At 48.6% G+C, this 16655-nt stretch overlaps 1 protein-coding gene across 1 annotated transcript; it reads right to left on the bottom strand.

The window, feature by feature from the left end:
- Positions 1–14593: 14593 nt before the first annotated feature.
- LOC135213905 (alanine and glycine-rich protein-like) lies at positions 14594–15094 on the bottom strand. The gene has a single exon (XM_064247999.1). The coding sequence runs from the start codon at positions 15092–15094 to the stop codon at positions 14594–14596; it is 501 nt and encodes a 166-aa protein (XP_064104069.1).
- Between the last annotated feature and the right edge of the window lie 1561 nt (positions 15095–16655).

The raw sequence follows: 16655 nt of genomic DNA, 5'->3' as shown, positions 1-16655 counted from the left end.
TTGCTAACAGGGAATCCAAATCCACATTGCGGCTTAGTCTAGCCAATGCTGCATCTCTCCTCATTAGCAGGATATTTGCCCAAACTTGGCACTTACGTTTGTCAGGTACGCAATCGCCTTGGACACCCTGACGTAGTAATCTAATGAACAATGGTTCATCCACTACTTTCCTTGTTGCTTCCGAGGATGCAATTTTTCGCCACTGCTGTTGACCAAAGGTCTAACCAGGACGCAGCCTGAAAGACAGAAGAAGCTGTTGCTTCTAACGTGGCAGCCTCTTGGTACGTCATCGAAGGGCACTCCATTTTAACCGTGATCCAAGGTTAATCCAGGCCTTAACCTTACAACATTAGGGTTCATTTGTCTAGACAGCAAAGGGACCTTCGGTGTCGTATAATATTTCCTTTGCTTTATCATTGAGGGGGAATAAATTTAATGATCTATTAGATCTTAAGGAATTATCCCTCCCTGCAATCTTTGCGTTACGTGTTGCAAGACCGATTCCGCATGACTCGAAACAAGGCAATTCATACGACACCTTGTCATCCCTCTTTAGTCCCCAAACGCCATGTCAATTCCAGGAGGAAGCATACTGGCCAGTGTTTCTGTCTTCTCCGAAAGGCTATTGAATTGACGAATCAAATCAATAACCTCTGCATACGAGGCCAGAAACTCTTGGTTTTTCTCCTTCCTCCGGCTCTAGTGTACCACTCTCCGTCACGAGAGATGTTGTCTCGCCTCTATCTTCTGACAGACGGCCCGGAATTCCACGGCCGCCTGCCCCTACGGCCGCGGTCTCTTTGATCTTTGCTGGCCGCTGTTGGCTCGATCCCAGATAGTCAGCAGGGGAACGAGAACGTCTCAACTCTTTCTCTGCTCACGGATCTAGAGCGAGAATCTCGTCTAGATCTCCAAGATGAAGGCTCCCTTAAGGCAGAGGTAAGTTCGTCTCTATTAGCATTGGCATCGTTTTCGAGCGTCGGCGAGCCCGGCCTCGGCCTTCTATCCAGACGGACACTGCTTCCACGAACGTATCCGCCGAGGTTGCCAACTCTCTATTTTTCGTACTTTTAATAGGAGCCTTATCGTCCTTCGTACGTATTTTGAATGGCCTTACGGCGAAACTGGGACCTGCATTCCATCCTCTGCTGCACCTTTCGCCGCCAACGTCGATTTTACCAGAGGTATCGCAGTTTTTGCGATCCGAACTGGCAACTCCGCCTCGGCCGCTAGCTCGCCGGCCGTCACCTCTCTCGCTTGTTCGGACTCTTGCGAACGGCTTCGTCTGCCAACCTTGTGCTTAATAGCCACTGATTTTCCGACCTTCTTGCTGACTTGGAAATGACAGTCTTGGTCCGAAGAAGAGGAAGAATTGATTCTTCTCCTCTTGCCCGAGGATCGCTAGGAACTCCCGAATCCTCCTCCAACGCGCTTGACTGGCACTCGCCGTGACGTTATCGGACTTAGCGATGACGCCGAACTAGAGGAAGAAGACGAAGAAGGCGAATCAACACTTTTTCTTTTTGTCTCTCTTATTCATTCTCTCCTCTATATCCTGTAATTTCTGCATTACAGTTTGCATTGACGGATCAGAAGGCGTATTAGCGTCTGGGTGCAGCGAAAAAGGCCGAGAATCGGTCTGTGACGTCATCACGCCTGCCATCTCAGAGTGTGACGTATGTTGTGACGTCATCCCTCTCGTAGGGTAGGGAGACTGAGAGGTTTCTGCTGGTAACCGCACGTTTGCTGCCAAATTACCTCCCACGTTCTGCATCGCTGTAAATACTGAGTGGGATGGTGAACGCAGCGGCATTAATTCCCATAAACTTGCAAGCCCGGGGGATGAGGAACATTCAGCGCTGCCGGACCCTGCTGGAACCGTGACGTCATATAATGCGCAAGCAGACCATCCAAGGTTGGTACGCCTGGTAGGCCTAGGGCTGACCACGTACCATCTAACCTATGCGCTTGAGTAGCAGGAGCCTGGAACAAAGATGGCGGATCTCCCCCTATACTTGCTGGGAACAAAGGACGAGTGCAAATTATTCATAAAATTACCCAAGGCCCCTCCTGACGTTTCCGATACAGAACGCTAGGAGAAACGAAGGGGGTATGACAATTCAAAAGCAGGTGGAGAAACATATGGAGCAGCCTGGTTTATTACCGATACAAAAGAAGCCGGTAAGGTTTGGTCATCCAAAGATGGCGTCACCCCCTTTCTTTTGTATTTGGCTTTTCCATCAGAACTTCTTCCACTGTTCCACCGACCAACCGCGACAAACAGAACACGGATTAGTAACCGTACATACGTTTTCCCTGCACCTACTACAACGTTTGGAGATGAGGCATCCGTCGACACCGAAGTTAGGAACCTAGAACAAGGGAAGCCACTGACTCCTGGGCATTTCCTTTGTCTCCTCTTCGAAGCAGTTAGACGATCCCGATGTTGAGGCAAAATTCTCCATCATACCACGTATACACTCTTACCACACACTGATCACACTTGGAGAAAGAAAAGGAATGAAAATAAAAAAAATGAAAATGGATAAAGAACGGGCAAACTGAAAAACCGGCTTTAAATGAGATAGACAGTAAACACGTCTTATCTTAAAGGCGGTGTAGGAAAATAAACTGATGGGTCACAGGTAGCCGTGGGCATTCTGGGTATACATGCCCCGTGACCTGGTATAGATGCCATTAGTTCTCCCTGGATCTCACAAGTGTAATTTTAATTCTACCGGTTTTCCAGCTTGGCGCTAGTAAATCCTAGTAAATCCTAATGTTAAGACCGAAGGTTTGTTTCGTGTATGAACAAAAAATAAGTTTTAAGAAATATTTTCTGCATCTCTGTCATTTCATGATTTTTAAAGAATTGTAGTTTATTCAGTAAAATTTTGTTATGGACAAACCCTTCAAGTCAGCCTTGTGAGAGTAAAGTATTTTAGCTCAGTGGTCTGTTCAAACTATCAGATTATAAAAATGTATCATTAGTTGCTACAGCAAGTTAAAAAGCAGAAAATGCTATGGTTTTTATAATGTATTTATATTAAGGTAATTGGATTTTTGCCTTTAGATCAAGTACTCCAAGCCACCCAAGTCAGCTGAAGATCAAGAGGAGGAGGTGTACAAAGCGAGTCACCAGAGGAAGACAAGTTAATTATTATGATGCTCTACTAATGTCAGATGAGTCTGAGGAGGAGGAGGTAAGATGAAAAATACTTAAGGAATCCATGTTGTACATTATGAATTGGGTCAAAAGAGGCAAGTTGTACAGAAAAATGCCAGCATGATTTTGTATTATACATAATTCAATGAGATTTACTTGTTCCTTGTATTAAAATTTAATACTGCTCTTCACACTTATGGGAAATTGTCAACAGGTGTTTTAAGTAAGAATGCTGTAAAGTTTAGCTTGAAAAGCATTAAACAGTTGTTCTGTTAGTGCACTGTATTCCAGTATACATTCTCATCTCGTATAACAAAAGCAATGGAAAATTGTATAGCACTTTACAAGCATGTAGCATTGTTATATCACACTTTTCATAGTATTTGGCTTAAAAATTTCATTTGTTTTTCAGTAATAATTTGTTGGTAATGCTTTTATATTTATGTAATGGTTGATTGTTTCAGCCTAAAAAGAAGTGGAGAGGAAAGGTCATGAAAGGTGAAAGGGTTCCTACAGAGAGTAGTGAATACGAAGCTTCGGACGACGAGAGGAAGAAGCGGTGTGGTGTTAGTGGGGGTCTCGGTCGAGGCAAAGTCATGAAGGGAGAAGAGGAGGGTAAGTGTAATTTAATTAAGTTTTAAAGACTGCTTTGATTAGCATTTTTACGTAGAATAGAAAATGAAACCTCTCTTTCATCATGACTTATCTCTGTGTGCCACTCGAGTGACAAGAGAGTGTGTAATGATTAATGATTGAATTTTTCTCATGGACGCTACTATTGCGTTTAATGAATGTTTAGATATTTGGTTTACAGGTATATTAAGAGAGAAGGAAATTTCATCTGAGTGTTGAATACTTTAAAGTATACATTTTGATTGAGTGCTCCACATTAGGATAGACTTGCATGTATTTAAGTAAATATTGTAAATCCAACAAGACCTTTTGGTTATTAGTACTACTTTTGTTTCACTTAGGTTTTATTTAAATATGGAGAATTTGTGTGTATTTATACTGAATGCAATTTATTGCATGACGCCATCCATTACTTATTTGATACTGTGAGGAGAATACTGTGGTGTGAGAGCGCCTCAGTGGTGTGGTTGATATGGTGTTTGCGTTCCACCTTGGTGGTTGCGGGTTCGATTCTCGGCCATTCCAGTGATGAGTGAGAGATATGTATTTCTGGTGATAGAAGTTCACTCTCAACGTGGTTCGTAAGTCACGTTAAGCCGTTGGTCCCGCTGCTGAATAACCACTGGTTCTATGCAACGGAAAAGCACCATACAAAACAAAACCAAAAAAAAAACTGGTGTGAGGAGTCAAACAACTAAGAATATGTAAAACAAGACAACACTAATGGTTCGAGTTGGGTGGGGTGTAACCTCTAATGAATTAAAACCAACCTCCTCCTCCTCCTCCTGCACCTCCCTGTACTGTTATCAGTCTTTGATCTTGGGTAACATGCAATTCAGTGATGTATTCACTTCTATAATCACTTCGTACTTCATTTTGGCTGTGATCTTACATTGTAGGCTATCCATTGTTTGTTACTGATAACAGCCAGTGAAGTTTTCTTTGGATTCTTCATTCTCGACTATTTTGGCTTCATTTGCTGTTGACTACCACCAAATTAGCTAAGATTTGTTTTAGCTTTTTTGACAAAGCCTGTTTAGATTAGTAGATGATGATAAGAATTTCATATTGTTTTTCCGACACGGCATACAAACCTTCGGTCCTTTTTACAATAGGAAGGTACTAGCGGCAGCTGGATAGGTCGTAAGCTTTCGAACAAGGGGTTCGGTAGTTAACTGCTTGTCCGACAGGCGCGCGCGGCGCGACTGGGAGGTAAACAAACCACTTTTGCTTTCGGCCTCACAGTGGATGGACGTGTTGTTCGACGCTCCTCGCTGCTTCTCGTCGTTTGCTTTCTGAGTATTTGGTTGTAATTGTGTATGAAAGAGTTTTTGTAAGTACAATCATTGCTCTCTTTTCATATTAATTGCTGCAATCCAATTAAATATTAATGATGGAATCTCCTCGCCTCGCTACCCCACGGAGACTTTGCCCTGGGTATCGAAGGGCCGTTACAAATGCGGGAAGTTCCGATCGTTCCCGGAGATTGACCCTCATATTTGTGTGCTCGGTGTCCGGGGGCTGCGAATGCACCCGAGCCGAGCCCTGTGATGTATGTAATGATTGGTCGGAGGCGCAGTGGACTTTGTATGAGGGCAAGGAAGAAGCGAAGGCCTGCAAAGGAGTCGTCGGAAAGCTCTCCTGCCCCGCGGACTTCCTTTGGTGACGGACACTTCGTCTTCTTTCCTGCCGCCCGCTCAACTTCCACGTCTCGCGCCTTCCCCTTCGGGGGGGGTGTCTAGGTCCTTCTCCTCTCCTGACGTGTCGAGTGTGGAGGAGGGCGCTAGATACCCTGACGTACAGTTGTATTCTGGGTCCTCTATCCGTTCGTCTTCGCGCGAGCGGGTAGAGGATCCTTCTAATCACCCGAACCTTTTGCCTCCTCAGGTGCGGTTGCCGCGAAGGATGACCTCGGACAGGTGTGGGCATCGTTGGGGCTGCAGGGCGTGCCGAGTGTCCAGGGGCTGCTCTACCATCTCGCTGGCTCCGTGGCGGTCACCCATGCAACGGTCACGACCACCACCACGACCCTTACAACACCCGGCTACGCTTCACCTCCTCACCTGGTGTACACCCAGCACGCGGTCTCTGTGACACCCACTACATCGGTGCAGGGCCAGTCGCCGTAACTCGGGGGAGTGTGATGCCGCCACCTGGGTTTGCCGTGCTGCCGCGACCGGACTTCGTGTGCCCGAAGAGCTCCGCCCCTGGCCACCCTCCCAACCCCCCGGTACCTAGGACGTCTGTGCCGCTGGTTCGCCCATCTGGACCGCCCCCACAGTCTGCCGTACCTGCCGTGACCACCGCTGCCGTTCCTGTACCTGCTCCTGCTGTCTCGTCTGCCATTCCTGTGATGCTCGCACCTGCTGGATGTTTATTTTTCCTGTTCCTGGCGCCGCTGCTCCCGATGCTGGTCTGTTCGGACAGGTACGTCCGGGCCCTGTTGCTTCGGCAACAGCAGCCCCGGCTCCGTCCTGGATGACAGATCTGACGTCGGTCCTGAGGAGGTTGACGAAGAAGAAGAAGAAGAGGAGGAAGGTGTCGTCGTCGTCTTCATCGTCTTCTTCGTCGTCGTCGTCGTCTGCCGCCTCTTCCCCTCCTCCTTCTAAGGCTCCCCCGCCTAAGAAGAAGAAGGTCGCCTCCCCCCCCCTAAGAGTCTCCCTCGGGAACTTCTAAGGGCCCGTCTCGCTCTGGTGAGACGGGGGGTTCTTCCGCTGGTCACCCTGCTCCTTCGGGAGCAGGACCCGTCTCTTCTCCCGCAAGGAAGAAGACTACGGGGACCAGAGGGGTGCCGGCTAACACCGGCACTTCCTCACCTGCTGTCAGTGGTTCGGCCACAGCAGCAGGGTCCGGCTCGGTCCGCTCGTTCGCGAGAGGTACCGAGTGTACGGTCGCCTACCAGCGACCGTGCAGCCAGGAACCAGACCTCTGAGTCCGCTCAGCGTCAGGTTCACGGCACGGAGCGGAAGACTGGTGACAGCCGCTCACGCGACTCTCACCAGACCAGCTCTCGCTCTCGCGGCGAGCAGCTGGCTACCCGGGCGGACGTGACGGTCCATGACCGGCCACGGGCTGAGGCTGGGAAGAGGTCCCCCCGTTCGCCGGCACCAGCCACGGCTGGTACCAGCGAACTGACGCAAACCGTGAGGATACGCACCGATCTCACCGTGACAGTGGAGCTCGCCGGTCGCCTGACCGTCGCTCTCACAGAGAGCGATCGGGTACGGCGACCAGCACCAGCTCCTCTGACACACGAGACCGGGGCCGCTGTTCTCGGTCCAGCCGTTCTCCACAGCGAGACGGCTCGACTAGGTCTGCAGCTCGATCGCCACCGCGGGTTGGCGATCGCCTGCAGTCCTCCAAGCCCGCTGGTTCTGCCAGCGAGCGAGGAGAGAGCGTCAGGTCTTCCTCTCCCATACCTTCAACCTCCTCGGGTTACACCGGGAGGGGCGAGGTATTGAGGAGTGATCGTGAGGGGTGCGCCCCTCAGGATCCCGCCACGTCGTCGTACGTACCAGGCTCGGTTCTCGGACCAGCCAGGTCGTACGCACAGGTGGTTGGAGGAGACCGAGAGGGGGCTGTCGCTGCTCCTCTCCTTGAGGGAGGAGGGTCTCGGGAGGTGCTCCTGTTTTGAGGGACTGGACGGTCCGACTCCGCAGGATGCAGTCACTCCTGAGATCCAGAGGAACTTTGCCGAGGTTTATTGCGCTGATTCGTCAGCACAACGACCTCGGGGAAGGATCGCCGCTCCCACCATCCGAGCCCACGTCCCGGCTCGAGTCGTTCTGGGGCCCGAAGAGGGAACCCAGACCGACGGTGGGTTTGCCGCGTTCGGAGCTTGCGGACTCAGTGCTGGACCAGGTTGAATCGCTTGTCTCCGGACAAGACGGTTCGCTCAAGTCTGGCAGGTCGAGCAAGCTGCTTCCACCTCCTCTGCTACGACAGCGGCGGTTTTACGTGCCATCTGAAGACCCGATGCCGCCCAAACAGGTGAACCCGGAGTTAGCTAGGCTGACTCCGGGTGTGTCTCTGCAACAGCTCCTGTCCGAGAACCTGTGGTTCTCGCAGCAAGAGGCACTCGGCCTGGAATCTACCGCCATGGCAGCTTTCCAGGCCGTCTCCTGGCTAGATCTGTGGTCCCTCACAGTATCTAAGGTCGCAGCCAACTCCGGGGGAATTTCTCCCGAAGATGACTCGGCCTTCAGGAGACTTTGCCAGTCTGGGGAAGAGCCATCTCCTTCCTTGCCCACCAGACGGTGAACCTGTGGGCCAACCTGGTTCTTCCGACGAAGGGACGCTGTCCTTACTCGGGTTTCCAGGGCGGCCGGGCGTGAGGCGGCGTTGGGACTTCGCAACGGACCTTTACGGAGTTCCGCGTCTCTCTTCCCAGGAGAGATGGTGGACGCTGCGGTGGACAGACGGCGCACTGATGACAGTGACCGTCTGGTTACAACCAGGCAGTCTCGAAGGCTTCTGGGCAGCCTCGGACTGCGGCCAAGTCTAAGAGCTCGGCTAGCGCTTCCTTCCGCGGCGGCTAAGACGGTTGCTGCGTCGAGCCCCGGGGAATGACTCTGTCTTCTTCGACCTTCTAGCAAGGGGAGCCGTAAAAACCACCCTCCTCCCAGCCCTCCTCATCCCGTGGAGGCTCTGGGAAGAAGTCGAAGAAAGGGGGAAACGCTAGGGACGGCGTTCCCCCTCACCTGCTGCCGGAACGTGGGGGGTGCCTGGCCAGCCATTGGGCACTTGGCAGCGCCTACGGCGGCCGAGACCTGGATTGTAGATGTCCTTCGGGAGGGATATCTATTACCCTTCGAATCTCTGCCACCCCTCACCTCCAACCAACCCGGTCCAACAGCAGTCGTACGTTCCAGGGTCATCGAAGGACGTAGCACTGAGACAGGAGATCAAGACCATGCTGAGCAAGAGAGCTGTAGAGATCGTCACGGATCAGTCACCGGGCTTTTACAGTCGACTCTTCCTGGTGGAAAAGTCTACGGGAGGCTGGCGACCCGGTGATAGATCTCTCTCCCCTGAAAACCGGTTTGTTCGCCAGACCGGTTCACGATGGAGACGGCACGCTCAGTGCTCGACTCCATCAGGGAGAACGATTTCATGCTTTCCAGTGGACTTGAGGATGCGTATTTCCAGATACCCATTCATCAGTCCTCCAGAAAGTACCTCCGCTTCATCCTCGACGGGACGGTGTACCAGTTCAGGGCACTGTGCTTCGGTCTCTCAACCGCCCCACAGGTGTTCACGCGAGTGTTCCACTCTGGTGTCTGCTTGGGCCCATTCGCACGGGATACGTCTGATGAGGTATCTCGACGATTGGTTAGTCCTGGCGAGCTCCCGCTCGCAGTTGCTACAGGACAGGGATCGACTGCTCGAGTTCTGTCGCGATCTGGGGATCGTGGTGAACTTCGAGAAGTCCGATCTCGAGCCCAAGCAGAGGATGAAGTACCTGGGTATGCTGATCGACACGGTAGCAGGGCGAGTCTTCCCCGCAGACTCGCGGATCAGCAGATTCAGGGAGGCAGCCAACCAGTTCCTGTCTCGGCAGGAACAGGTAGCTCAGCGATGGCAAGTCGTGATCGGACACCTGTCCGTCACTCGAGAAGTTAGTCCCTCACGGGCGTCTTCACCTGCGGTCTCTTCAGTGGAGACTAAAGGAGAGTTGGTCGCAGGCGACGGATCCCCCAAGCTTTCCAGTGTCATGACACAGGAGGTGAGGCAGGACCTAGCCTGGTGGCTGGACGACAGGAACCTCTTAAGAGGAGTGCCACTGCGCACTCTCCCCCCCCGGAACATGCAGCTGTTCTCAGACGCATCGACCGAGGGATGGGGCGCACACCTGGAGGAGTTGCTGACTTCAGGAGTGTGGGACGAGAACGACAAGCACCTTCACATCAATGTACTGGAACTCAAGGCAGCGTTCCTCGCTCTCCAAGAGTTCCAGGACCGCTTGATGGGACACTCAGTGGTGTTGATGTGCGACAACACCACGGTGGTGGCTTACGTCAACAAACAGGGGGCCTAGTGTCTCTCCCGTTGTACCAGTTGACTCGGCAGGTGCACGAGTGGGCTCAGGCACACTCAATAGAGCTGTCGGCACGCTTACCATTCCAGGGAAGAGGAAGGTGTAGTAGCAGACACGCTCAGCCGTCGGGATCAGGTGATAGGGACCGAAAATGGTCTCTACACCAGGACGTGGCGGAAAGGCTCTTCGACCTGTGGGGGCGACCAGTCGTGGATTCGTTTCGCCACCCGGCACAACAGGAAGCTCCAGGTGTTCTTCTCGGCCGTGCCGGACATGGGCAGCTGCAGAGGACGCTCTTCAACACCCGTGGGACAACCTCTTCGCCTATGCCTTTCCCCCGTTCAGCCTGATTCGCAAGGTGATCAGTCGAGCGCTGGTCACCCCGAATCTCAGGATGATCCTGGTGGCTCCCAATGCCACAGGCCATTTGGTATCCGGACCTGCTGGCTCTTCTCGCAGGAGAAACCGAGAGAGATTCCCCCTGGCACAACCTTCTCGCCCAGCACACGTCGAGCGGTACCACCGAGCAGTCCAGTCCCTACGTCTTCACGGCTGGCTGTTATCCACCATCTCTTGCGAACGAGAGGCTTTTCTCGTAGCGCAGCAACAGAGATGGCTGGAAACGTCCGTCAGTCCTCTGCAGCTGTGTACCAGGGGAAGTGGGCCGTCTTCTGTGGTTGGTGTCGTAGACGGGGTTCTATCTCCTCTCAGAGCCACTCTTCAGCAGGTAGCGGATTTCCTCGTTTTTTCTTCGCCGAGAGAAGCTCCTCTCAGTCCCCACAGTCAAAGGATACAGAGCCGCCTTGGCGCTCGTCCTGAAACTGAGGGGGTTTTGGACATCTCGAACTCGTTCGAGATCTCCTTGCTTATGAGGAGCTTCGAAAGTTTCTTGCCCACCCAGGGAACTCAGGCCCCTGCGTGGGATGTGACTCTCGTCCTTAGGAGTCTGACTCGAACACCGTTCGAGCCACTCCGAGAGTCGTCAGACAGGGATCTGACCCTCAAGACCCTCTTCTTGCTGGCCCTGGCATCGGCGAAGAGAGTAGGGGAACTTCATGGTCTTTCCTATGATGTACGACACTCCAGGGGATGGGGATCCGTGACGCTCGATTTCGTCCCGAACTTCGTTGCGAAGACTCAGAAACCGTCGGTCCCTGACGACAGGTTCGAGTCATTCACGATTCCCTCCCTATTGGACTTCACCGATAATGATGCGGATGAGATGCTGCTTTGTCCTGTGAGGGCGCTACGGCGCTATCTGAAGAGAACTCGACACCTCAGGCCTGAGTGTCGACGCCTCTTCGTTAGCACCGGGGTCACCAAGAAGAAGTATCCAAGAACACTCTTTCATTCTGGCTGCGTGAGGTCATCAGGAGGGCGTATGAGGCTGATGGTAGTGACGACATCCGTACGTCCCGTCCGAGAGCTCACGAAGTCAGAAGTATTGGCCCCTCGTTGGCGTTTCGTAAGAACTTCTCCGTGGCGCAGGTCCTGAAGGCAGGGTCTGGGCTAACCAGGACTACCTTTACGTCCTTCTACCTTCGGGTATTGCCCACAGGTTCCTTGGATACCTTTTTCCTTGGGACCCGTGGTGGCTGCTCAACAAGTTGTGTAGCTAACCCAGACCCTCGCAGGCTGAACAGCATCGAGTCCTGGTGTGACTGTGTGGATGGATGTGTGAGTGAGTGAGTGACTGGCTCTCTCTTCCCATCTTTCCCCTTTTCCTCTCTACCTGTGGGCAGAGGCCACGGTCGTCACTACGCTGGATGAGGACGAGATGCAGGTGAGCTATATGACAGAGCCCCATCCTATCCTTTCACTAGGGATAGGAGCAGAATATCCACCACTTCTTCTACAAGGGGGAAGTGGATGCCTACAAGAGTCAAACCCATGACTTTTTATATTTGCTCCTGACAGAAGTTCTTACATTGCTGGTACGAAGAGATACGCATGCCTCTCTCTTAGTACTCGGTCCAGAGGTCTGACCATTGATCCTGCGGTGCACACCCTGATCAATCGGACAGAGGCTTGGATCCCATCCCTCGCTCTTAAGACAGGGAGGCTTCCAAGGTTGGGCGAACACCAGTCTGTTACAAAAGACCCTCAGATTCCACCCACCAAGAAGTGAGTCTTCCTATTGTAAAAGGACCGAAGGTTTGTATCGTGTCGGAACAAATGACAATTTGTCCAAAATTGCATTTTTTCCTAACTATACAAACCTGAGGTCCTTTTACACATAGCCCCACCTCATGCACCCTCCCCCACTCTGCAGTTTTTGCTTGGGCCAAAAGCAAAAGTGATTTGTTTACCTCCCAGTCGCGCGCGCGCGCCTGTCGGACAAAGCAGTTAACTACCGAACCCCTTGTCGAAAGCTTACGACCTATCCAGCTGCCGCTAGTACCTTCCTATTGTAAAAGGACCTCAGGTTTGTATAGTTAGGAAAAATGCAATTTTGGACAAATTGTCATTTTACAGTAGGCATAACCTAGTGCCATGTTGCATATGGGAGTAATATCCAATTGTCATGTTGGTATTCATGCTAATGACAAAGTTCAGAAAATTTGTTACAAATTCAATAACCTAGTCTATTTATATTTCGTAACTTTTACTTGATTTTTTATGCCGACATTTCTATGAAATTAGTTTAACCTTGCTATCTGCATTCACATACATGACCAAAATGCCTTTTACATCGTGCCATGAACTAACTAGAATGATATATAGCAAGCTGAAAAAGAAAGCCTGCTTTAATTCATCGTAAGGTTGTAGACAGAATTCTAGAATTGGTGTTAGGTAACAAGTAATTATTCTATGCTTGAAGCATCTACCTGGTGAGATTATGCTCTTTTTGTCCTTTGCCACTTCATGCATCCTTAGTGTTTGATAAATGATCAGTGCACATATGGCTAGACTTAGAGACTTAGTCAAAGTTTCAGGTGTGATCTTAGTGGACATATATGTTAATCTTCTCATCTGACTGGTGTAAAGAATCTTGGACGTGGAAGCTATTCAAGTGAATTATACAGTTGCAATGTATTCAGTAAATTGTAAGGGCTGTGATGAATTGGTTGTTTTGAAGTTCAATTTTCAGGATTCCTCCACGCTATTCTTGCTTTACATTTGTTTACAGATGAGGACAGGCTTCTTCTCGTCAGTAAGTGCCATCTGGAAATATGTTGACAGGAGTCAAAATTAGTCACCACCTCTGCTTTGACTTTATACTTGTTAGTTATTTATATATTACAGGATTGTTCTTAAATATTTTGTCTCAGGTTTTACATGTAAACTTTTCTTATCACAAATCAAATGATAATTTGATTTTTAACTTTCTTTATCAAGTTATCCCGGGTTCATCAAGATATTTCACAGCAGACCTCTCTCAGCTCAAGGTTGAGGCTCACAAGGGTCCTTTGTGCTTTCTTCTTTATCATCATGACCGTCATTCCCCATGTTTGGGCATGGGTTTGGTTGCTGAGTATGGATTTCATCTTTGTTCACAACCCATTGCATAATGAAATGCTCGGTTTGTCATGGAGGGTATAAGATGATTGATGAGTTGAAGGGTGGATAGAATGCTTTTTCCTAGTCTTCTCTTTTCTTCAAGCTCCTTAGATTTTCAATGTTCACTGTTCTAAATTGCTTTTCCGTCATCTGTAATCATGGAGGCTTTTAATAAAAAAGAAAAAAAAGTGTAATATAGTAAAACTTATCCCATTTGTAAATCAATTTACGTAATGCTTTCTTATGGTAAAGGTTTGCTTATTAAAAGATTGAGGCCTTTTGAATAAAATTTGGGCCTACTTTTTGAGGTCTTCTTCTAAATAAGTCTCCATGTTGATGGTACTGGAGAGCTGTTTACATGATTATAAGGCTATTTATGATAATTAATTTGTACAATGTTTTTGGAGGTTGTCATATAACTTTGTAAACTATATGCTTAAAGAACACCTAAGATGCCCATAAGGTTAAACTGTCCAAGTCAAGAACTCATGTTCTCACATTTTTGTGTATGCCATATAATCTCTACCATGGCCTGTCAGGCTTGAGGTGGTTTCCATTGCCTTTAAATGTCTTGTTTTGTGTTTGTTGCTATATATACAGTATTGAACGTGTATCTTTCATCAAGGTCTTTTGTGGTATAACATATTATTTGTTTGTACCATGTTTGCCTGTGAGATTGTGTATATGATTAAGTAATAAGTTGCCTGCCAATTTTGTAATAAGTTACATGGGAATTTTAAAAATCTTCTATCATTAGGTTTTGATAAAATAGAAATGTGAATGTGAAGAAAAACTTTTTGATTGGTGTCTTTTTAGGTGAGGGGATTTTGTGGTAGGTAGATGGATTTCTTGGTCCTGTTTTTATAATTCTTCAATTTACGAAACCTAAACTTCTCAAAAATTTTGAGTTGCTTATTCCTGACTTGTGCAGCTACTTGAAAGCAAGAAAGTAAATTAATTTCCTTTAAATATGAAACATAAAAACGTTACTGTTATTTTTCAGGTGTTTGTTTTTAAAAAAGAAAACATGGCATTATAAGTGTAACTGTCTTTTAGCAGTAGTACCATTAGATAGGAAATGTTCTTGGTATATCTTTAATGAATAATTTTTCTCCTAGGGAGAAGGCAACTCAAGAATTATTTTTGACATTGTCTAATGTAATGTATTTGTTTTAAAGATGAGGAGGACAGTAGGCCAGGATCTGGTAAGAAGAAACGAGGAAGACCCAAGAAAGATGAGTTTAATTGGTAAACCTTCACCTCCGCGACCATCTACTATAAGACAAACTCCAGTCATGCAAGTGTCTTCTGTACCTACACCAACGCCAACGCCAACACCAACACCTACACTCCAACACAACACCACACCACCCCAGCTCCAGCCCCAGCTCCGGCCCCAGACCCCCAGCCCCAGCCCCAGCACCAGCCCCAGCACCAGCACCGCCAGTAACACAAACTCCAGCACCAGCACCAGCAAAAGCACAACCGCAGTTCTTGCAAACCTCATCTGCAACATCATCTCCACCTACAGTTAAACAAGCAACTACAATACTTCCTCTTCCAGTTCGAATAAAACCAACTGATGCACCTACAATACCATCATCTGCTTTACCACCTGCAACAGTACCTGTAACTATGCAACCTGCATCAGCATATGTCACAGCAGGTGCCTCACCTGTACATCGCACACCGGAACCAGCTGTTAGTCCTTCACCAGGTGCACCTGTAACTGCATCAGCACCTGCCACAAAAGTCATTTCTGCTAGTGTTGTAGCTGCATCGAATTTAGGAGGCAATAGTCCTGGTCATCAACCACAGCAGCCTATAGGAAAATGGTCACCCCATCTTCCAGGGGTTACAATAACTAACGTTTCTGTCAGTAGTGCCCCTGGTACTCCACCTCGACCGAATATTGGTTCAGCTCCTGGATCGGGCACACCACCACGACCCAGTCTCTCTGGTCCTCCCGTAACTGCATCGCCACCTCGCCATATAGATCGTCACCCTTACCTATGACTTCAGTTGGAAGAGGGGCAACACCTACCAGCACTGCTCCTGCTGTCATGTCACCTGTAGGACCGCCAAATACATCGTCACCTCACTCTGCTGCCTATCCGCCGTATAGGCCTCCACCAGAGCATTATTCCCCACACCCTGGAAAAGAGAGGTTTCCCTCTCATCCAGCATTTCCAGAATATGCAGCTCCTGGTAGGCATTCCCCAAGTCCTCATGGTGTCCCTTCAAGACATTCCTTCCCATATACCATCTGGCCATTCCCTTCCTCATTTGCCTGCTGGTTATGGACCTCCTGGGCCAGGTTCCTACCCTCCTGGTGGTGTCCCTCCACATCCTGGAGTATTGAGGGGACCCCCCCATGATTTGTATAGACCACCCCATAGTAGTCATCCTAGCCATGGGTCTCCCAGTCATCCTGGACATCCCCACCTTGTGATGAAAGCAGGTTATCCTGGCTTAGAACCCTTACCTTATGCTGGCTCTCCTGGTCCCAGCCCGGGTTCTATTGGAATTCACCAAGGATCTCAGGACTCTCCAGCACACCAGTCACCAAATGAAGATAGTAAAGATGGGACGTTACCTTCAAGTAAAGGTCCTGGGGAGTTCAGCAGTGGCTTTAATGTCATACTTTTTCTAGCCAACGGGATGATGATGTTGAGTAAACCTCATTGGATAAAGTGGCAACTCTTCACTTGGCAGTTGAATGAAGGACTGTATTTACTCCCTAGTATTTTTATATTCTCATTTTGTATGGTCTCAAGCAATGATGCGCGTTACGTGTTTTAATGTTAACATTTATAGTGGGATTGCAAAGCATTTCCAAAAAAAATTTTTGAGGTCTCATTATATTATTAGTTATATATTATTATTTGTTTTATATGGGTTTAGCACAAATTCTCATTAGTTATTTACAGACGTGAGGCCGTTTTTACCTGAAATAATTATTTTACCTAGAAAGTTAGCAAAGTGATATTTTATTTTCGATATTGTTTTTATTTTATCTTGTATGTGTTGTAGAGCTGTACATAGTAAGCTTTTTGTATTTCCTTTTAAGGATTCTGTAATATAATGTGCAAAGATACAAAGCTATATAAAACTAGATGATATTTTAAATCTATTATTTCACCTTTCCTTTATTTTATACAATCATGACTTGAGGAGTGGGCGTGTTTTCATGTACCTTTACTGCAAATATCAATCTGAAACCTGGCAACATCTTGGAAAGGCGCTCTATAATGTGATTACTTTTTTATTCAATTTCCTTATTTATTTTTCGAAGTATGCATATCTTTAGCAGAGATA

Source organism: Macrobrachium nipponense, chromosome 43, assembly GCF_015104395.2.
Source record: "Macrobrachium nipponense isolate FS-2020 chromosome 43, ASM1510439v2, whole genome shotgun sequence".
NCBI classification, from domain to species: Eukaryota; Metazoa; Arthropoda; class Malacostraca; order Decapoda; family Palaemonidae; genus Macrobrachium; species Macrobrachium nipponense.
The sequence above is the reverse complement of the archived record's forward strand: the minus strand, read 5'-3'. Positions and strand labels throughout refer to the sequence as shown.

Bases quoted from the DNA above. Each gene is read 5' to 3' on its own strand.
- LOC135213905 (XM_064247999.1), bottom strand. From the start codon at position 15,094: ATGACTTTTGTGGCAGGTGCTGATGCAGTTACAGGTGCACCTGGTGAA.